This window comes from Larimichthys crocea, chromosome III, assembly GCF_000972845.2.
Source record: "Larimichthys crocea isolate SSNF chromosome III, L_crocea_2.0, whole genome shotgun sequence".
Classification (NCBI taxonomy): domain Eukaryota; kingdom Metazoa; phylum Chordata; class Actinopteri; family Sciaenidae; genus Larimichthys; species Larimichthys crocea.
The window spans coordinates 36,368,410-36,391,890 of NC_040013.1; the positions used below are offsets into that span (position 1 = coordinate 36,368,410).

General features: G+C 38.8%; 1 protein-coding gene across 7 annotated transcripts in view; it reads left to right on the plus strand.

The window, feature by feature from the left end:
- Positions 1 to 23,481, plus strand: part of gpat2 (glycerol-3-phosphate acyltransferase 2, mitochondrial) — a 107,189-nt gene that overhangs the window by 56,016 nt on the left and 27,692 nt on the right. For all 7 annotated transcript variants that reach the window (XM_027277147.1, XM_027277134.1, XM_027277141.1 and 4 more), the window contains one exon: positions 22,335 to 22,438. In XM_027277147.1, coding sequence (XP_027132948.1) covers positions 22,367 to 22,438 — 72 coding nt within the window. In that variant the 5' untranslated portion in view covers positions 22,335 to 22,366. The remainder of the gene's footprint in view (positions 1 to 22,334; positions 22,439 to 23,481) is intronic.

Here is a 23,481-nt window from a genome sequence, read left to right on the forward strand (position 1 = left end):
CTGTTGTCAACCCACTAGTTTTTGATCCGATGTAAGTAATAGGTATGTAAGTAATACAGTGGTCCCTCGTTTATCGCGGGGGATACGTTCTAAACATAATCCGCAATAAACGAAATCCGCAAAGTAAGTTTTACAATTATTATACATGTTTTAAGGCCGTAAAAACCCTAACCACACACTTTTATACACCTTTTTACACACATTTTGTGCAGTACTCTCTTAGTTAATCAGGACGCAGAACACATGTGCGGTTCTCCCTTAGCCAATTTAGGACGCAGAACACAATGCGCTTTCATACTGTACAGTACGCTGTAAAAAAAATCATGCAAAATTACACACAAAAAAATCTGCGAAACAGCGAGTCCGCGAAAAGTGAACCGCGTTATAGCGAGGGACGACTGTATAATTAAATTAAACAAAGGCAACAAGTGTTTTTGCTGTAGAAATTTCTAGCAATGATCCCTCGTTACATTTCCATAAATAAAACATAAATCCCTTTTAAACATTCTACTTTAACCAAGCGAAAGAAAACATCACCACACACCTTACCGCCACTTAAGACGTTCAACTTTTGCTGGGATTTCGCAGTCTTTTGTGCGTCATTATTTAAAGCCCCGGCTGTTAGAACAGGAAACCCGACATGTATGCTGTCATTCAGTATAAGGTTGAGGAAGCAAAGAAATTTTAACTTCACGACAGAGAATATTGCACAGAGGTGTTGAGAATGTTCATCAAAATAAAAACACAAACAACATATTACATGAGCGCCTGTCCACATAAAACACAATAAGGCCAATGCTTGTAAACTCTTCCTGGCATGTTTGTTTCAATATCATTGACTGAATTTCTTTGAATACTTGTGGTGCCATCTAATTTCTTTGTATTATTTTATTAAAATAGAAGAGAGAAGGGTCCTCTCTTCTTCTGTTTTAATTAAGAGAATGAATTGCAATGAGCATATCATAGCATGGTAATACTCTGCCAAGTGGGGACCCAATAAAAATGACATTTTGGCTCCCAAGTCTCTTGTGAAATGCTGATTTATGTAATCGACTAATTGATTTAGCTCAGAAATTGATTAGAATATATTGTCTTTAGCTCACTATAATGTGTGTTCATTTTTGTTGTTAATTGTATGGCACAAGGTAGACGTTTTATAATTGAGACAAAAGATGTGCATTAATGGATTGAAATTGACTATACAGTTGCAAACTGGCTCTCTCTGCCAACGTAAGCTGTTCCTTCTCCATTAAATCATGGACTTACAGTTAGTTATTTATCTTAAGGCCTTAGTTGTTACTGCCAATAGTGAAAGGATTCATTTGTCAGTCAGACAAAGTGATGATGGAGCTAATAGTGACCATGATCTAGACTTTATTGATTAAAACTCAATGAGTGAAATGTGCTGAGACAAGAGGATTGGACCACATTTTAATACCACTTGTTCTTTCCAAGTGTTTTCCTGACTGTCAGCTCTTTGTAGGCAGCAGGGGGGGGTCTTGCTGATGCTGGGGAGCCACAGTGATTCAGGATAATTTGATTGGTATTTACCAGAAAGACACTTAATGAATTATAAAGTTATGGCCCAATTAACACATAAATTGCCTTTTTTAGTAAATTTCACTTTACCCCGCTGTGTATGTGTTCTATTTTTGTGTTTGTGCAACAGAAAAAGTAAGATCTGTCCAAGGAAACTTGCTCACCATTATTTATATCAACAGGGCAGATAATGCTAGTGCGGTTCTTTATTACCGTCATCAGTTTTATTGGTGTTGTTAATACTATAGTTTGTTCCTCTGGCACTCTAATGCAGAAGAGATGAGTTGATCAATCACAGCTAGATTGACTCCTCGAGGAGAAACAACCTGCATAAGGCAGGAAGAGAGACGGGCAGAGCAGAAAAGAGATAAAAAGATGATATGAAAGAATGAGCAAAATCATTGAACAAACAAAAAGACAGCCATGAGTGAAGAGAAAGGAACCGAGTGAGATGGAAGTAAGAAAATGGGTTGACGTTGTTTGTGTGTCTTCTGTGGACATGTATGAGTAGGTTTTTTTTTTTTTTTTTTTTTAAATTAGGAAGAACATATATATATTTATTTACAGAAGGGGGAAAGAAGTATTTTTCTTTTGGAAGTTGGAAGCTGATTAGCAGGTTGGAATCAACTGCACTGCATTAACTAGCCCAGGTGTGTCAAAGTCCTTTTAGTTCATTGGCTGCATACAACCCAATTTGAGCTCAAATGGGCTGAACCAGTAAAACCATTTTGCATAACAACACCTCTAAACTTGACAGCAATTTGTCAACATGTCAGTCAGTTTACTGCCATTACATGTGTATTACAACTTACAGACAAAATGTTATGTCACATGTATTTTGGAAACAATGATGTAGTGCTTTACTTTTTTACGTTTTGTACTATTATTCCTAAAACCAAAGTTTGGGGCGCTGGTTAGCTCAGTAGGTAGAGCAGCCGCCCCATGTACAAAGCCCAGGGTTCGAATCCAACCTGCGGCCCTTTGCTGCATGTCATTCCCCATCTCTCTCTCCCCACATTCCTGTCACTCTTCAGCTGTCTCTATCAAATAGAAGCTTGAAAAGGCCAAAAAAGTTGTGGGCCCGTTCTGGTTTGACACCTCTGAACTAGCCTAAGCAAATATGAAATGGTGAAGCACCACTTTTCTTAAACTCTCTCGAAAGCGTCAGCATTCCAGGCAAGTTATTGCTGTGTAGGAGGTTTGAAAGTTTTATACTGATAAGGGCATTTTTAAGATAGAAAGTATAGAAGCTGAGACAAACATCCATCTATACCAGCTGATATTCATTATAAATGCTACACTGGTTAAAAAAAATACAATCACAAAACTACTATTCTGTGTTTTTACTTCCCAATCCATCATGGCTGCCCAGACTTCACCACTCAGTTTTCTGGGGCTCTTTTATGTTTCTGTAAATCACCACCGAAACTCAAAATGTCACTGTTGATACATTAAGAAAGGGTGCATGTTCAGGCTAGTAGTGCCTAGCAAGCTTGCCTATGGCCCTTTCTTAACAAGCTACAAGATAAACAGAGCTTCAAAGTTGCTTTTCAATTAAAACAAGCTTTGGGGATTGTCTTTGTATGTCCCCAGTGTAAGCTGGCTTGTTGGAATCTAATTTTGTGCAACAAACACGTTTTGTCACAGGCTACTGATCCAGTTTTTGCAACATAAAGCATCATATCACAGTGGATTTTCAAGGGTTAGGCTGCCATAGTGTTGGAAGGAAACCTGAAAAAATGACAATGAAATGACGCTGCCTCCTGTTCTCACCAGGTGTGCGAAAGCGTCACTTCTAAAGCTGATTTTTGATGACCCAGAAAGCTGTAACCCGGTGATGGGGACACATGCATTTGTTAAGGAAAAAATATGATTGTTGAATAACAGAATATATGACTACTATATAACATGGCAGAAAGAGGAAATCTTATGGATTAGTGAGTCTTAACTTTAAAAGTACCTTAGGATACACTCACATGTGGCAAGTTTTGGCTTTTGCAGGATCTTTTGCGCATTATCTTTTCTGAAAATGCCTCGCCTTGTGATATGAAGAGCCGACCCGAGATGATAGAAAAGAGGAGAGGAGACAGTTGTCATTACCGGACAGTAAATGATGGAGCAGATCAGGCCTAGAAAGATTACTGCGGATGATGGAAGAAGCAACGACAGAAGACAGGTGGTGGTTGGAAAGAAGAGTTAATGTGTGAGTCTGTTTCACATCACAAAAGTAAATGAGAAAAAATATTCCTCAGCTGTTTGTCTTGGTGGTGAAACATTCAAGAGAGAGGCAAGGGAGGGGAGCAGCAGAAGAGAGGGAGGGATGGCACTAAGACAGAAAAAGCCAAGGCAGTATTTTGTAGTGTAATTACAAGAGCTCTTACCCCAGGACGCCATTGGGCATGTTTTCTGTTCTCCACTTGAGTGTGTTGTTGTTTATCTGCGCAGCTGGCTGAGGGAGGAAAGGGAGCAGGGGGTGGAAACAAGACTAAGTGTGCGGGTTGGAGACAGAGGAGTGAAGGCTTCAGGGTGTCATGTTTTCGAGGGAAAATATGCACACACCTGTGGAGCTTGCCAAACTGCCGTGTTTAGCTGCGTTATGTGTTTGCTTAGATTTACTGTATGTAGAGCCCTTCACGCCTCACCAGAGCCATCACATTAGCCTTGCAGATATTTTTGATTAAGTGTGAAGGATCAGGTGAACAGCTTTTGTGTGTCTGTGCTCTTTCATTTTGGCTGACAAAGTTACCAGATCATCATATTCACATCATGCAGTCGATTAAACACCAGTTGCAGAAAGGTACTTACATAAGTATTACTGCATTCCTAATCACTATTTTCCACCATGTACTGTCCAGCACCACCTTTGTTACCTCTAATAAACAGAAATGTATGTACTAAAATGTGACATAGGGATAATACTGTTAATCAATGAGATTATTACAATTACAATATCATTCTAATTAAAATATGAATTGTGGTATTGCTTGTGCATATGCAGATGTGCAGGGTCACTCGGGAATATGGTCAGTCATAGGTCATTGTGTGTTAATGGTTTCCTCTTTGCTTGCCCATGCATGGGATTACTTGTCGAAACCTTTTAAACGATGTAGACCTCCTGCTAAACTAATCTGTTGACTCAGCAGTATTCAGAATCTCTGTAGGACAATTTGATTTAGGTGACTTGACTTTGAATGACCATATGCCCAAAAAAAAAAATGCTCAGTCCATCATAGCTGCCGGATTTTCACCACCCATTTTTAAGAAGAATAGACAAAAAATGATCTTTATTCGTAGTGAGCGACCATGGTGTGATAAAGTACATGTCAAGTAGTTCAGATGAGTATACTGCACAGAGAAACTGAAGCCACAGAATCACATCTCTTTCTTTCCCTTTTTTCATTTCTTCTTGTCATCCCTCTCCCCTTTTTTCTGTCGCACCTGGAGATAAATGAAACAGAAGCTGAACAGCATTTACTACAGTTCAATGAAGAAGTAAAAGGTAGTGATTGTAGATTGGTGTCATAACAAGGCTGTTTCTTCAAAATACCACTTTTCTTAATTAATCTAATTAAAACACACTGCACTGCTAAAAGTAAAGGACATAACTCTTATGTGGAGCTTAGAGTGTAAAACTACAAAACCACCTCCAAGAGCCACAAAAAGCAGACGATATAAAGTAAAAAAAAAACTTAGTCCAGTCATACCTTTACCCAGCAGTATTTTATGCCTGTGTGCAAACAGCACAGTCTCCCTGCTTCTCACAGTTGAGGTTATTAAAGATTAAAAAAAGCTGAAATGTGGATCCACATGATTCTATATAATACCTAAAAGGGTGTACACAGCAAAGGAAAAGACGCAATAAAGCTCAGTGGAAACGGATCTTACAAGTAAACAGTGATGCTGTACATGGTTGTTCTGCTTTTTCTGCTATAGACAAATGTGGGTGTACTGCTTACACCAAACACTACACACACATACTCCATCAAAAAGACTAAAAAACAACAAGAGCAGCTGGCTCAATAACCACACTGTTAATGCGGACACTTAATTCATTAAACATGAACATTTTATTACAAACCTGTCGGGGTTTATTGTCTTTTTAAATACTTTAAATCCAACCTCCAGACTGACTTCTAAGCTTTAGTATTTAAAATTTTCTAGGAAGCAAAACATTTCAAATGCTACAGTGCAAAATATAAAGTATCATCTTAACTTGGCATTTGATCTGAGGAACTCTAATTTAATCACTACTGCAGGTAAGATTAAAATGTTTTTCCACAAACCATCAGAAATAACGAGATGCCTTGCATCCTCTCTCGCTTTAATTTCCTTCAAATTCGCAAGGACTTGTTTATAAGGAGTTGTCCTTTGCTGCAGACTTTTCATTGGTCAGATGGATTTCTACATAAAAGCATGCAAGCCCCCATCAGCAAGACCTCGAATCAACTAAAGACTAAGTGTTCATAAAAAATTAAGCCATTTATTCAGTCTGCTGCAAGGACTGTTAAAATATGAAGAAACATTTATTTGCAAGACCACTGCCTCCACCTCAGGGCCCCATAATGCACTATATGACCCTTCTCTGCAGGCTGTTCCCACATCCAAGATCATGACCTATGAGCTAAAAAAAAAATCAGCAGTAAGAAGAATATTGATTGCCGGTGTTTTCACGAAGCCCTGCTGAACAGGTTGCTTTTACTTTACATCAGCTGTACATCTACTGACATGATCACAAGTACAGTCAAACTAGTGCTACAGGTCCTTCAGGTTAGATTGGAGTAAGAAAAATCAGCTTTTGGGTAAAGTCTCTTTAGAAATTAACCATGAGCTGTGCTGAAACTAAGCATCCTAAGCCCAGAATGACTTGTTGGGGAATGTCAACCCCATGTTGAAAATGTTCAGGTAGTCACAATTACAAACACTGATACAAAAGTGGGTCATGTTAGGTTGAATTCCAAACAGCAGCGAGATTAAAGAGGTCTTGCAATGAGACTCTAACTCTTCATTTTTCTATGCCCAGTGGTTGTGGCTATCCATTTCATTTCAGTGGTGTCTCAGCTTTTTACGTTAACACATTTTTACTAGTTTGTTTTGTTATCGATTTTGTACAGCTGAGTTTTGGAATTTTACGATTCAATTTTCTTGTATATAAATGAAGGTTAATACAACACATATAGTGGTGTGTGGTGCTGAGGATTATCATTAATTTAGTAAAACACTGATTAGTCATTTCTGATATGCTGTGTGTTGAATAAATTCATGTCAATTCATAGTCCTCTCCAGGTTTCATCATAGTGTGGAAAAAGCGTGTCATTATTTGTTAAATTTAAAAACAAATACAAGCATTCATAGTTTGATAGAACACTTTGAATTGAAGGGCCCTCTTGATGCTTTTGCATAAAATCACATAATTGAAATTGACAGTAGGCTGAACATCATTGAACTGGTGTTTGACTGTTATTCATACACAATTATTGGTCATAGACTTTAGACTTTCAGCACCTTTATCAAGGATACCAGTTATGTAAATTTTGTCAGCACCCATCACCCAAATCTGTCACTGTGCCAAATTTCAGGCCCATCAACTACACGAGTAGAACCTGTCCACATGCAAACAATCAATGTAATACATACAAAACATGTGCATCTGCTATGCTTTAGAGTTGCTCTGGGGTCTTAGACCCCAGTCTGACTGGGGACTGACCGTATGCCAGATTTATACATGTATGTGCTAAATTTGTTGCAGTGTTTTTTCACTGGAGATTCAACATTGATTTTGCTGTTACTTCAATTTATTGAAAGTTACTGCAACAACTTGGACTTAACTATTTTTTTTTTCACACTTCTTGTACTCAACCGTGTTGCATTGCTTGTTTGTTGTCTTCCTCCACATACATACACATTACCATGGCTTGTTGTACATCTGATTTATAACTTAATCACTTCCACACTACTGAAGTTCCATTTTTTGGAACTAACTGCTCCATCATGGAGCCGATCGCAATGTTACTTACTCACTTTCAGCCATGCTTGTTACTTGCATAATGGTATGACATCATTCTGTCTAGAGATCTGAATATTGAAATTAAGTCAATATGATATATATGTTATATTAAAAACAATTCCTAAATAAAATGATATGGGGTCGCACGGTGGTGCAGTGGTTAGCACTGTCGCCTCACAGCAAGAAGGTTCCTGGTTTAAACCTTGGCTGGGGCTTTTCTGTGTGGAGTTTGCATGTTCTCCCCGCGTCTGCATTGGTTTCCTCTGGGTACTCCGTCTTCCTCCCACAGCCCAAAGACAGATATGACACAGAGATGATTGCCTGTTTCTATGTAGCCTGTCATAAGTTGATGACTTGTCTGAGGTTGTACCCCGCCTCTTGCCCCAACTCAGCTGGGCTTGACTCCAGCTCCCCTGCAACCCTCATCATGATAAGTGGTTACAGAAAATGGATGAATGGATGGATATGATCTGGCACACCTCTAGTCAGAAGCACAATAAATGTCCAGACTTCATTTTTTAACCTTCAAGATGAACCATTTTTCAGAACAATTCTGCTGACTGGGCATTGTTCACCTCAGTGCAGGTGATTTTGAATTTTCAATAACACTCTATTGATGCATGCCACTGTAAATAAAACAACACATGGCTTCAATAACCAGGAGCAGTTGAGGCCCCTACCCTTACCTGATTTGCATTGACTACTCTTCTCTGTAACTACAAGAACATTCTTTTGGTTACTTCAAAAGTGGAAGCGGGTCCTCTTACATGGAGGCTGCCATGTAGCCTGGAACAAACAAACTAAATACTCTAGACAGAGACAGAGCCTTTCAAGTGTTGTTTACACTAGGAAGGTAAGAGTGATGTGAGGAGACTGCAATGCAGCATTAACACCAGTAGATGCAACAAAATCCTACACACTGGAACTCGCACTTTGGTCTCAACATTTCTTTTATGCAGAAATGGTTCAGATGTGAATGTGTCAGTGTTTGTATTTTAGTATGAAAAACTAACTTATATTTTCTAAATGAAGTAAATTTTAATTTAATTTTAAACTCCCAGGACTATAACAGTTTCCAACTAATTTCCAGAGCCTCCTTAAGGTTGTTAAATAGATTTTTAATCTGCAAAAAAACTTCTTTTCCTTCTCTCACATCGTCTTGCTCAGTCTATCCATTCCCTCGCCTCTGGATCGAAAATATTTTTGTTGGGTGTGTGCTGTCTTGTTTTCACAAGACTCAAATAAATTGTACATTGTTTTGAGAATTGGCCTCAGAGGAAGTTTGGTATTTTTCACTTTGCAGAGAAGTGATGAAGCTTGGCAAAAAAGGTAAACAGTGACACCACTGTATTCCTTTAACCATACACTCATAGCTAGAGAAAGAGTGGGAGGGAGAGATTCACATAAAATATTCACCCTTGTCAGCCTACAGGCTCCTCATTGAGCCCACTTAATGACCCTCACATGTCTCCCTCTCTTACTCTGACATATAACCACAGAGCCCTCAGCCTTGATTGTATTAGATCTATCTGCTATTAAAAATATGATCATGAGACTTCAATAAATTGCCTTCTTTCTTTTTTTCTTAGAAGGCCTGTGAACCATGTGGTAGAACCGCACACGCATTCACATTAACGTGAACGTGATTAAACAACAAGCAATATTAATTTTTGACAAAAACAAGGTCCACTTATTTGCTGTTAGGAGGCTTTCAACCATATTACCACTAACCACTATCATCTTCAACAGATGGTGTTGTCCAGTTGCCATGGCAGTGTAGTTAGTGACGTTGTAGTTTAGTGACATTGCATGATGGTAAGGGTAAGGTCCAGAGTTTCTGAGGTGCTCACTTGAATGAAAAAGTGCTCGCAGCAGGATGAGTGGAGGTACCATATACAACTCTCTGAATGCATCCAGATCCATGCATCCATGACCTGACTATGAAGTAAAAGTCAGGATATCTCGGCCTTCGCTGCTTCGATTTTGGGCATTTTTAAAGATATCTGTCTCACAAACCACCCAACCTCCCCAGTTTGATATCAAAATATCAATAATAGCTAAATAGTTCTAAATTAAGAAACTATGAACTTTATATACTTTTATATATTCTGTAATCATTTTATACAATTGATTGAATCAAATGTGTGTGCATTTGTTGGCATACATACATACAAAAGCAAAACTATACACTGTGGGGCACCAATCAGTTGTGGTTATCTATTATAATATGGCCTTCATGATGTCTGGACTGATAAAAGCACAAAGGAGTTTGTTGAGACTCTCATTACCAGAGTCGAGACCCTAAAAGAAAACATAAAGAGCACGGTGGAGATATGGTTAAAAGAATTTGCTTAGAAGGGGCACTTCACAGATAAGGGTGTGAGGAAAGATTGGCCTTGTTATGACAGCAACGCCAATATGGGCAAATTTGATGCTTTATCGATCTATGTGCTGCTCAAGGACATGAAAGCAGGCAGATGCTTCCCAGCAATTTGAACCCTGGGTCCTCGATTACTATACCACCCTTCAACTCGTATATCTTTTTACTCTACTGTGACCTTTACCTTCTTCTGTGCTGTGCTGTTCAACATCATCTCACAGCTAAACAAGATACAAGACATCTTAGATACAGTCAGGGTTGAAAATTTCAAAATGTTTTTGGTAAATATTTTTTGCTTGGTCACAAAATATCTTTAAATTGCAATAAAGCAGCATTTGTACAAATTAGTAAAATCTAAGATGCTTTTGTAACAAAACTCAACTTTTATTTTAAACTTTTTTCTTTTAACCAACATCTTCCATCTTTTCAGTTAACATGAAATCTTCCTCTGTTGTTATCCAGATAATTTACCAGTAGCTAGCTAGATAGAGTAAGTATAATTGGTGGACAGCAAAGGTGAATCAAAGAATCGCAATACAATTATTGATGGTCATGCATTGCATGCTGCCACCAGTGTGCAGAGTCGATACAAAACGTTAAAAATCAACTTGTGATGTGTTGTAGTGATGAGTTTTTTAGGCCTGTTTCAGCAACCGGCCAATAGCAGCTGACCTTGTTTATTTTGGTTGCCAAAGTAGATTTTTACTCACATTTGGTGGGTGATGGGACCCTGTAAACCAGACATCTCCAAAGTACGGCCCGGGGGCCAATCACGGCCCGCGGTCTGATTTCATGCCGCCCAAAGCTTCATTTTTATAATATTATGTATAGCCTGCTAGGTCAGATACTGTATGGCTGGAAAATGTGGCTTTTTTAGTTGATATAACGAAGCATGTGAACCTTTTAAGGACATAACTGCTGGTGTTATATATCTGTAGAGGTGATGATTTTGCAAGAGTGATACTTTTTAAACTTAAATGTTAACAAACTTTGCACTACTTATAATAAGTCATGTTTAGAATGAACATGAGGTTCAGATTTTTATCAACTTCATGGAAGTTTCCATACAATTTATTCTTTGTTTTCTGACTTTGTGATGATGTGAAAGAAAGGCAGAAACGTTTTTTTAGATTTGTTCACGCCTGATTGGTTTAGATTTGGTTACATTGTCATAAAAAAAAAAGATAATTGTGACAATGAAAATAACTTTCTTACGGAACAGTGCATTTGTATGTAACTTTTATTGTTCTTTTTTACCCTATTTTTTTAATGTTAGTATTGGCCCCGGGCATCTCTCTGCTCTAAACACTGTGTCTAAGCCCTCTGCAGGTCTTTGCTTTTGTCTGCATGATGGGATTGTATTTCTGATTTGCCCCCAACTTGTCTTAGCTGTAAACTATCACCATCATCACCACCTCCTGTGAGTACAACACTCTGTCGCCCATTATTGATCTGTAGGTCAGACATCATTGTGGAACATAGTGTGTATGCGGCCATGCTGAACTCTTATCATGCCTATACATTAAATTGTGCGTCACTGATGATACCTTACTTGAAAACTAGTGTCCATGTGTGTGTCTGTATATCTGCGCGATCGATGCTTTTATAGAGAGATTATGTGTGAAGTAGTGATGAACCGGCCATTGAATGTCCTCTTATCATCCCAGTGAAGCATTTTACCAGATGGATGTTTGACCATTTAGTATGTTGTTGAATTATAGACATTGTCAGTAGATTTAATTGCCTGAACTGAAACAAGATGATACCAGACTACAAGATGATCACAGCCTCCCCAGCTTACTTTTAAAGACTTGAAATGATGAATCTGTTAATTAATTGAATTAATCTTTTAGTTAATGTCTTTGTTCAAATGATTAAATTTATTAACTGAGACATTTATTTAATAAGAAATTAAAAAAGGCAAAAATTTGTTGATTCCAGCTTTTGAAATGTGAATATCTTCTATGATTGTAAAGTGAATATCATCAAGATATTTTAGAATGTTATGATCGGCTGTGCAACCCTGTGATGAGCATTTTTCTGCTACTTCGTTAACAATCAATCAAGTAAATCATCAGTAGATCAATTAAGAATGAAAGGAAATGTTATTTGCAGCTCTGTAATTTCTTTTGAATAATTGATCGTCAGAAGTCAGACACAGAGATGGCACAGAGAATACGGTCAATTTTCAAATTAAAACACCCTGCGTAGACGCCCGATTGCAAAAACAAACCAAACAGAAACAATTAGCGGCACACAAATCGAGGGAAATAATCACATCTGAACATCTGAACTGTGGGATTTGTTTGAGCGCTGACTATCTAATACACTGTGGTGAACTTGTGCATTTTGTTTAATCAGTCTCACTGTAGGAGTGGGAGACAAGAGCTCCACGGTGCAGGTTTATTGTAATGGCTGGTTGCAGTGCTTGCCAATACTTTCTTAGCCACTCTTAAAGTCAACACAACAAATTATTCAGAACTGTGATAAGTTTTGAAAGTGCTCCACAGAGTGTGCTGCTTATATGTACTTTAATCCCACTATGCTGCTTATCCCTCTAAAATGCAAGACATCAGTCTTCCGCAAAATCTCAGGAAGAAAATGACTCCAATCTGTGGGAGACATAAAAGATATTATTTTAGTGCACAGACTTGATTAATCTGGTCCCCAAACTTCAGTCTCCAACAACTTCAAGAAGTCATTCAGTGTGCCTGCCTTGATATAATTCAGTGAAATTCTTCTGTTAGTGAATTATTTTCAGCTGTTGAGGAATTGTACTGTACAGTATAAAGTCATTCGCATAAATGTCAGCCTTGCCTCTGAGTCATGCTTTCAATAGCATCAGCATATTCTCTACGGACTACAGTTCAGCCATGTACAGCTTGTCTTTGTTGGTACAGGGGGAGGACAGCTCTGGGTCAACAATGAAGTAAATGTTTGTTTAAAGTCCATGTATACTAATGTGATAATAAAAAGATGTTACTGGGCAGTTGGTGTTAATCAAACAAGCTTAGATTGTTCATTATCAATGAAGCCTTTGGAGAAATCTCTTGTTTGACCTTGCACCAACACACAGCTACATTAATTTATGTTTATACAATTTATTCTTGAATGTCTAAAAGCTGCCAACCTATCTGAATGTTTTTGGTTCATGACCAAATAGGCCTCCAGGTTGCATCATGTAGGGGTGTTCCACAGAGCTCTGTGCTTGGCCCACTTCTTTTTACTATTTTTATAAAAATTTGGATCAAGATGATTTTCACTCATGCTGATAAAACAATTATTTGTTGCAGTACGTCAACCCTTGCTAAAGCTGTTTACCACTTGCAATGTGCTTTAATGTTGTACAGAAAACCTTGTCTCATTTAAAACTTGTTTTTACTACTGACAAAACCAAGTGCATTTTCTAATGCTAAAAGTAGTAGAATATTCCTTCAGTTGTCACTTTTGAAGGAAAAGTCATAAAAAGGGTAACTCCTATAAATACCTAGGCATTGTAATCAATGACTTTTTGACTGTTAAGCCACATGTACAGTGCTTGATGAAAAAAACTGAGGCTTAAGTGAAGTTTCTTTTTTAGAAACAAGTTGTTTCTCTTTTTAATGTAAAAAAAAAAAAAGAGAATTGTTGCTGCAACATTTTTACCTATATTGGGGGATCTTTTGTACATGCGTGCCCCTACTCAGGCATTGTATATGATTGACACAGTTTATCATGTGTCCCTCAGATTTATTACTAATTGTAAAACCCTGACTCACCACTGTGAGCTTTATGCTCGGGTTGGGTGGCCTTGTTTAGCAACCCGCAGGCCGCCCACTTAGAGTGAGGAGAACAAGTATTTGATACACTGCTGATTTTTCAGGTTTACCACTTGCAAAGCATTTAGAAGTCTGTAATTTCTATCATAGGTACTCTTCAACTGTGATTGACGGAATCTAAAACAAATATCCAGAAAATCCCAGTGTATGATTAAGTAATTAATTTGCATTTTATTGCATGACATAAGTATTTAATACATCAGAAAAACGGATCTTAATCCTTGGTACAGAAACCTTAGTGTGCAATTACAGAGGTCAGATGTTTGCTGTAGTTCTTGACCAGGTTTGCACACACTGCAGCAGGGATTTTGGCCCACTTCTCCATACAGATCTTCTCCAGGTCCTTCAGGTTTTGTGGCTGTCGCTAGGCAACACAGACTTTCAGCTCCCTCCAGAGATTTTCTATTGGGTTCATGTCTGGAGACTGGCTAGGCCACTCCAGGACCTTGAGATGCTTCTTACGGAGCCACTCCTTAGTTGCCCTGGCTGTGTGTTTTGGGTCGTTGTCATGCTGAAGACTCAGCCACGACCCACCTTCAATGCTCTTACTGAGGGAAGGAGGTTGGTGGCCAAGATCTCGCGATATATGGCCCCATCCATCCTCCCCTCAATACGGTACAGTCGTCCTGTCCCCTTTGCAGAAAAGCATCCCCAAAGCATGATGTTTCCACCTCCATGCTTCATGGTTGGGATGGTGTTCTTGGGGTTGTACTCATCCTTCTTCTTCCTCCAAACACAGTGAGTGGAGTTTAGACCAAAAAGCTATATTTCTGTCTCATCAGACCACATGACCTTCTCCCATTTCTCCTCTGGGTCATCCAGACGGTCATTGGCAAACTTCAGACGGACCTTGCCATGCACTGGCTTGAGTAGGGGGACCTTGCGTGCGCTGCAGGATTTTAATCCATGATGGTGTAGTGTGTTACTAATGTTTTTTTTTTTTGAGACTGTGGTTCCAGCTCTCTTCAGGTCATTGACCAGGTCCTGCCGTGTAGTTCTGGGCTGATCCCTCACCTTCCTTATGATCATTGATGCCCCACAAGGTGAAATCTTGCATGGAGCCCCAGACCGAGGGAGATTGACCGTCATCTTGAACTTCTTCCATTTTCTAATAATTGCGCTAACAGTTGTTGCCTTCTCACCAAGCTGCCTGCCTATTGTCCTGTAGCCCATCCCAGCCTTGTGCAGTTCTACAATTTTATCTCTGATGTCCTTACACAGCTCTCTGGCCTTGGTTATTGAGAAAAAGAGGTGAGAGGTTGGAGTTTGTTTGGACAGGTGTCTTTTATATAGGTCACGAGTCCAAACAGGTGCAGTTAATACAGGTAATGAGTGGAGAACAGGAGGGCTAAAGAAGAACCAACAGGTCTGTGAGGGCCAGAATTCTTTCTGGTTGGTAAGTGATCAAATACTTATGTCATGCAATAAAATGCAAATTAATTACTTAAAAATCATACACTGGGATTTTCTGGATATTTGTTTTAGATTCCGTCAATCACAGTTGAAGAGTACCTATGATAGAAATTACAGACTTGTACATGCTTTGCAAGTGGGAAAACCTGCAAAATGAGCAGTGTATCAAATACTTGTTCTCCCCACTGTAGGGATGTCGTGACTACCCAATTTCACGATTAATTGCAGTATTAAACTTTACAATTAGTTAATCAGAACGTTTTCTAAATACCGTCAATTTCCAGAAAAGATTATGCTGGAACCATATTGGTACATCACCGCAAGTTGCCCTGAACGAAAACAAAGTTACACAACAACTGTGTGTCACCGCTTGTGTTGCTTTGTTTTCGGTCTGTGCAGTTGCAGACGGAGGTGTCCCAGTCCCACAGGAGGTAAAGCATGGAAGAGGAAGAGCTGTTCCCTCTGAAAAAAAGGTTAAAGTCAGCCGTGTAGGATTTTTTTTGTCTACCAAAAAAATGACCAGGGTGTAATTGTGGAAGACGGCCTGCCTAGGTGTAAGACATGCCACAAAAAAGTTGCTGTGAAATCAGGCAATACATCAAATATGTTTCACCACCTGCGGGATAACCACCCGGCGTTGTATGCCAAAGTAAAGGTAAATAGTAAGCCATATCCTTTTTCCTCAGCGATCAAGACTCAGCATTAGTCCTGTTCTTGATGCTGACATTCTTGCACTTTAACCTGAACTGAAAAGACTCAAAGCAAGCCTGCAGTTTGCACCTATAGCCTTTCACCTCTTGTTTTATTTTAAAAGGAAATGCACATCTAGCTTGTATTTAATTTCAGTTATTATTTATTTATTTTCACTGTGTTCACAGTATTATTTTTATGTTTTCTCTTCACAGGTTCAAAAGAAATGTTCAAAAACATTTTTTGTAGTGCAGTTTACAAAAAGATCCCTTCCAAGTCCAGGTTAAAGTCCTGTAGCCTTTATGTTTTCCCTGAGAGAAGTACATAGTTAATATGTAGCATTTATTGATTGTTTACAGAGCAGATGTGATTTTTGTTTAATTCCAAATGGGATTATTATTATTATTGTTATTATTATTACTACTACTACTAATACTACTACTACTACTACTACTATTATTTATTATCATCATCATTTTTCTTGTACTTTTTGGTTACTTTACATTGTCGCTATATTATTTTGTTATGAGAGCATCCAAAGAGGGAAATAAATTAAAATAAGACCTATAAGGAGTGTTCATGTGATTTTAGTTATTCATGGTAGTGTGAAATTAATTAATGCAAAAATAATCGTAATATCGTGATTATTTCTCTGACAATAATCGTACCGAGAAAATCTGTAATCGTGATATCCCTACGCCCATTTGTATATTTTCATATACAATGCGATTCTCTGGTTGCTTACTCCCTTGATAAAGAGGTTTTTAATCTCAATGGGACCCTTTCTGGTTAAATACAGGTTAAATAAAATAAAAAAATCATTGTGTTTGTAGATTTCATTTTTAGCGGTCTTTCATATTTGAATTAATCTGGGTTTCATGTGCAAAGTTGCCTCACAGCTTCCATATTTGACAAACATAGCTACAGGTATCTCACCCCTCACCCATACCTCATTTTCTTCGGCTCAGGTGGCTTGTGTGTCCCACAGTAGTTAATAAAACATCACGGCTGTCAGAGAGAGAAAACCTGTTTAAAGGTGGGAGAGCGAGAAAGATGGAGGTGTGAAAGGGTGAGAGATGATGGGCATCAGATGTGTAATTAGCACTCTTCTTTTTTTGTGAATCCAAAGGTAGAAACCTTTTTATCTCACAGTATCGGATAAAAACGTCTCAGCGATCAGTGTAATTATCATCAGATCCTGTTAGTCAAAAAACATGATGATCAGTGTAATTATCATCAGATCCACGTTGGATGAAAACATTCCGGTCTCTCTTTTTCAAAGCTCGTCTCCCTCTGCTCAGTCATATCTTGCACACAGTTGCACACTTTAATGTTGTTTTCATGAAAGAACATCAAACGTCACAGCAATTCTCCAATTTCGGTCACACTCTTATCTGTTTTTGTTGTTTTGTCTTAGCCTTGTCTTTTGTGACTAGACAAGCGAGGTCACCCAAAGAGCAGGAAAAAATAATATCTAACTACATCAGAGATATTTTTAATGCAAACAACTGATCACATCATCCACCCAGCATTGATTTTATTATTTATTTGTCAAAACGTCTGATGTGAAAAAGGCTTCTGATATTGTGATTGAGATTTTTGCTTGTCTATACTCAGGTGAACTTGAATGCCAGTTTGCCAACAATCAAGCTGTGGGAGCACATGACTCAATTCATCAGTCACTCACAATTAACTCTGGACGACCTGTGCTTGGAGGATTTATTTTCTTATCAAGGCCACATGTGCTGTGACATTAAATAGGAAACTATTAAAGGCAGCCACATCAGTGTTCTCAGTTATTCTGGCTAATTAGGCCTCAGGTTGATGTTGAGTTAAGCTGTTTACATTACATGGGTTGACCAAACTTGATGTACTGATAAGAATAGATTTGCCGGTTTAAGCTGGGTGTCCTGGTTTCCACTTCGATCCAAGCCTATTTCAATGCATATCAGCTAAAATAAAGCCGATGAGCCTGCAAGTGTTCACCTTGATGACAGCTGGGCTCTACACTGTGGGTATTTTGGCCCACATGTGAGTGTGAATGTGAAAAGTGATTCGGTCACACCGGTGATTGACTTTATTCTGACACCCAGGTTGGCAAAATACACAGATTCGCTCTGTGCATTTTGAAGAGAATCAACTCTGGCGGTATAAAATCTGTTATTTCTCCTTTCTTATTACCAAAGAGCAGGATGCAGAACATTCGGCTAACAGCTTCTCATTTTTAGTTGGTGCAGACCATCACAGTGATGAGTCAAAATAGTAAGCGGCAGGTCATAACATTGGTTCTGTCAGTTCACTTCATGGCAAGCCAAATGAAACTTGTCTGTTGTGAGTTTGTGTTCTTCTCTGAAAGAAGTATCACTTTGTAACACTACGCCACAGTTTTGTAGTCCCAACAGAGTGACATATCTTATCTCTAGCTGACTCACTTAACATCAGGAGTTCTCAGGAATGTCCTGAGAAGAGGATTAATCAGGCATGTTCAGTGAACCATGGACGTGTACAAGCCTTAAATGACACGCTGTTTAGCTAAGATAATTACTGTATGAACTTGAGAGACTTGCCTGAAAAGGGAAGCATGATTTTTATTTTTTTTTTTTCAGAGCAGACCGAACCGAAATCAGCAAATGTTACCAAAATCAAGAAAAGTGATCAAATGTGACAAGTAGAGGTAACAGAAGTTGTCTCTGTCACATGGTCATCTCTTGGGGTACTCACTACAGAATTGCTTAATTTGGGTGTAATAAAATTCCTTTGTGAGGCATTTTGATGCTCACTGTACTGTAACAAACTGTAGATATTTCATAAATGTGAAGGAGCCTATTTCTTTTTTTGAAAAAGAGGATTGTGTGGCTCTCTAAAGAAATCTATATTTACATCAATTATGTAATGTGTTGAAAATCTAAGTAAAAATAAATAAGTTGCTGACCCATACATAGGAAAAGGTCATATCTTAGACATAGATTTGTAACAATGAGATTAAAAAGATTTCAATTTATTTATATAAGGATTTTTTTCTAAGCACTATACATGGACATTAAAGTAAAACCAGGGAGGAAGAGACCAGGGTATAAGGGTAAAGAATTCTTTTTGTTCTAGGAAATCAATGATCCTCTCGAGCGCTATGACGCAGAGCTACTGATTCACAGATTGATTTTCTGTGTGTGTGTGTGTGTGTGTGTGTGTGCGCAGTGATGGAAGGAAGTGTGATGCTTCCAGGTGAACACACTAGCTGTGTGTGTTTACCAGATTAACATTCTTTTCAGATAGCCTGGTTTACTTTCAGACTGAAAATAAAAACCCATCATGTTGATGTCCCTGTGGCGTTATCCGTCTTCTGCTCAGCAGAATCCTCGTTCCCCATTGGTTCGTTTAAGAAAGCTCATAAGATACGCTCTTAATGCTATCACTAAGTGCATAATGTACCGCTAGATCTTTTCATTTATGCCTTTTTTGGGAAAGCAATGCTCAGATTAAAAATTTCTCTTCAGCCGGAGGAGAAATTCTATGCTAACAGCAAGCATTTGTCACAGTTATTGTAGTCATACGTGGCTATAGATGTTTTCCACCATATTATATAACTGAGTGAATGAGTGCTCATAGAGTTTATGATTAATACAATTGACAATGAACCCCATTCCATTTATGGATATTTATTGCCGATAATCTCATGACTGTTCATTTCCACGGTCATTTGGTCGTCCCGATGTTAATCATTAGTTCCTGTCTTGATTCATACTTAAGCTATTTTTATGTGTTTGCAGCCAGTCAAGACTTCTCTGCGCAAAAAAAGATTTATTTCTGTCAAATTTTATTCATAAACTTATTAATGAGCACTTCTCCTTTGCCAGGATAATCCATTTGCCTGACAGGTGTGGCATACCAAGATGCTAATTAAACAACAGGACAATGACACAGGTGTGTCTTGGATTGGTCACAATAAAAGGCCCTTGAAAAATGACCATCATTATGCACTGAACTATGGCTGTTTCTCATAGGGCTACAATTTTTTTTTTCTGGGAAGGCAAAGTCATAACCCGCCCTACTCTGCCTCTGATTGGCTAGTACTTGTTTCCTTTGATGAAATATCAGGGTAAGCCAATCAGAGAAAGATTTGGGAGAAATAAACCCTTTTGTGTGCATAGACTAATAAGCTTGTTGCAGCTGAGAAATAACCATTTGCTATTTTGCAAAGACTACTAGTAGAGAGACTGGCTGATTCTTCACCATACAGAGAAAATAGCAACGTCAAATTCAGCCAGGACTACATACAAAACAAACTAATTTGGTAAACAAGTTATTAGTGCAGGAGATGTTGCAGCGGCTCCATTGTGGGAATTTGGTCGAGCTCAGCAGCAGGTGGGTAATTGTGTGAACTGGCAGTGAGATACTTGAACTTAGTTTTAAAGCTGTGGCTAGGTAACACGTTTAACATTTCCTAGTCCTGTTTTTATCACTTATACCTTGGTATGCCATTCATGTTGCTTGTCAGGTTAACAGTGGCAGTGCTTCTCATCAGGCACATACATTCACTGTACTATTCCTCTGTTGCGTTCACATTTTAGTGCCATGTTAGACTACATATTGCTATAGTAACCTCAACTGTATGACTTTTGTTGACCTTGATCTTGCCTTTCCATGGACTTTGTTTTCTAATCTAATAAAAATCCACCCACCATCCTTGTTTCAAGAGAAAAGTATTATTACCATACCTACATACAGATTTGAACACAGTCTTTCCTATACCCTTAATGCTGTATGTGTGAGGATTAGATGAGTTGCCAAAAATATATTGACAAAGATATCTAATCTGATTTAGATTCTTAATTCCCCATGTCTGTCTCCTTTTCAGTGTATTTAAAGCCTCCACTAATCACTGAACAGTTTTGGGAATAGGTCGCACCAACCACCATCACTTCAACTGCTCTGAAATTATCTTCAGTCTAATCTGACCTGGCAGCTCATAATGCCTTCTGATGTTTAATCCTTTTTCATCACAGACCTACTTAGGTCTGGGCTATCACATTAGGAAACGACAGCATATTAATTAAAGACTATAATTGATCAATTAAGTCGTGAGGAGAGGATGAACTAAGCAAGCTGAAGTGTGAGGAAGAGTGTGTGGATCCGATTTGAATGCCTGTCATGTTTCTGTGTATCATTTTGTGAATTCACATGTTGTATGCTGGCAGGCTGTGTCAGGAAAATGAAACTGTTTGTTTGGAGTGTTACACAGGTGTGGCCTTGGTATACTGCTGTCTCTAGCTGTTTCCATGTAGTCTTGTATTCTCTTTGGAGTGGCTTATATAACCCCATTAGAGGCTTTGCTGATTCTCTAGCTGTGTAATTTACAGTGTTACACCCTTTACTACCTGTTTTGCCGCCTTGTCTCCTCTATCGCCCTCCGCTCCTGTGAAGTATCACTGGGCCCTTGGGACCTCCTATCAATGCCCTTGTTGCCACCGGAGTTGGTAATGAATGTGGGAACTTAAGCCAGTTAAAATGGAGCATCTCCCCATGGTGAAGGCTTAAGTTTTAATTAGCAAAATTAATGGGCCAGAGTAGGATCAACAGAGTGGGAGATGGCGACGTAAAGCCAGAAGTCTCAATAAGCCCTATAACACTCAGATGACAGCAGGCGAAATCTTCGTCCTTTTTGTCGTAGAAACAAAGTCAAACGTGAAACTAAAGGGGGGCTGGTCGCTTTTATCCTAGTGTAGTTCTCTCTCTGAGAGTGTGCACTTGCACCTTAATCTCAGATGATTACAAACAGCCAACGTCATCAATTAAGTAACCCATTTAAGGTAGATCGTATTACGTTGTGACCTATGTTGCCAACTCTCATTATTGGGTTCCCATGTGGGCAAGCGACCAGAATCAGACAATTACATAAGAGCTGTTTTTCAGATCATGTCTCTGTACTGTACCTTGCTTTTAATGATTTATAACCCACAAGTGAGCGTCTGCCCTGCTGCACCTGTGTGTTGCAGAGCGAGGACAGCCTCGAGTTCCTGTCACTCTCTTACCTCTTAATGGCAGTTCTGTCCTTGTTTTATTCCAACTTGCATACGCAGAAGTGAGCATAGGACAAACACAAAAGTTTGCCAAGTCCAGTAAGACGAAACAATGAGAAAGCAAAACAAGGAAATTGGCAGCAAGAAGCTACTCTCTCTTAACTGAAAAGAATGAAGGGAAAGTTAAGAATTTGAGAGAATTTTGGATGGTGGTGGGGAAGAAGTGCAGAGGGATGAAATTGTAGCTATGGGCGCATGGTGATAGATCAGTGAGTGCTGCCAAGGACCAGAGGACAAAATGAATCTGTGTCACACTGGGATTGTGTCTGTGTGTGTCTGTGTTGTTTTCTTAAATAAGAGACATGAAGCCTTTTCTCAATGCATTGCCATTTGAAAATTCACAAAATTAGTCTGCCCACTCACATTTACATGTGTACACCTCTTTAGTGATTCACCCGTTTATTCTTTGGTAGGTCTCTGGATAGAAGACTGCAGGGGTCTCACCATGGTGCACGAGAAGAACGACGGGATAAACAAAGAAATGGCCGTTCCACCATTTCCACAGAATAGACCCGCTGTAAGAACACTCCCTGCATCACTCTCTCCCACTGTCATCATCCACTTACTGCATGTGCACTAATCTCAAACTCTTTGTTCTTCACAATCACGAGCGAACACGCACGACGCCCATGTGCTTCATTCTGTTTGACGTTTCCCAAATCACAGGACGTGATATATCAGTGAGTCATACTGATGAATCAAAAAATGAAGCAATAAGCAAATCAAGTAATACTTGACCTTTGGGAAATATTCTTGTTTGCTTATTCAGAAGCAGAAATGTCAAAACAAATTTTTGTGGTTTTACTGAGAGTTGAGATTTTTAACAGTTTTTTGGCACGATGACTTTCCAAAAACTTGTGACTGTAAATGCCGGCGGGATGGATGACTGTTATTTAGAAATATTAACAGGAAATTACTGCTGCTAAAACCACAAATGGTCCGTTTGTGTATGTATGTGTTAGGACTGTGCAATAAATTGAATATTAATTGCAATCACAATTTTGACCTTCCACAATAAAATGTAAGTGATGATCTGCAATTTTAACCCTTTAAATGTGTCAGCAGTTCCTTGAAAAGTCAGCTACATATCAAATCAAATCAAATCAAATCAAGTGCCGTCAGTTCAGTCACCATCAGTTATTCATTTGCTTTCATTTTTGCACATGCAGCAGCAGCTGGTGCAAGATGTTGAGGCTATAGTCCAGTGTGGAAGAGTAATACACAGCAGAGAGCAGATGGGCAAAATGAAAATCAGATGTGTGGAAGAGACACAAAGCACTGCTCCCTCGAAACAGATTATCATCTGTTGCTGTTGTTGGTATCTGAGATTCCAGGGAACGGGATGTTGAGCAAGAACAAATATGCAAAGAGTGCATCAGTGTGTCTGCGCCGCAGAGCAACACAACTCATTTGTTCAGTCATTTGAAACGCACCACATACTGTAGTACGATGAATACACAAGGCCAGTGTGTCACTGTATGTGTCCAGTGAAAGTGGAAGCAGTGCTCTGTTGATTTAATACTGAGTGATGAAGTGTTTAACATTTTATTAACATTTTGC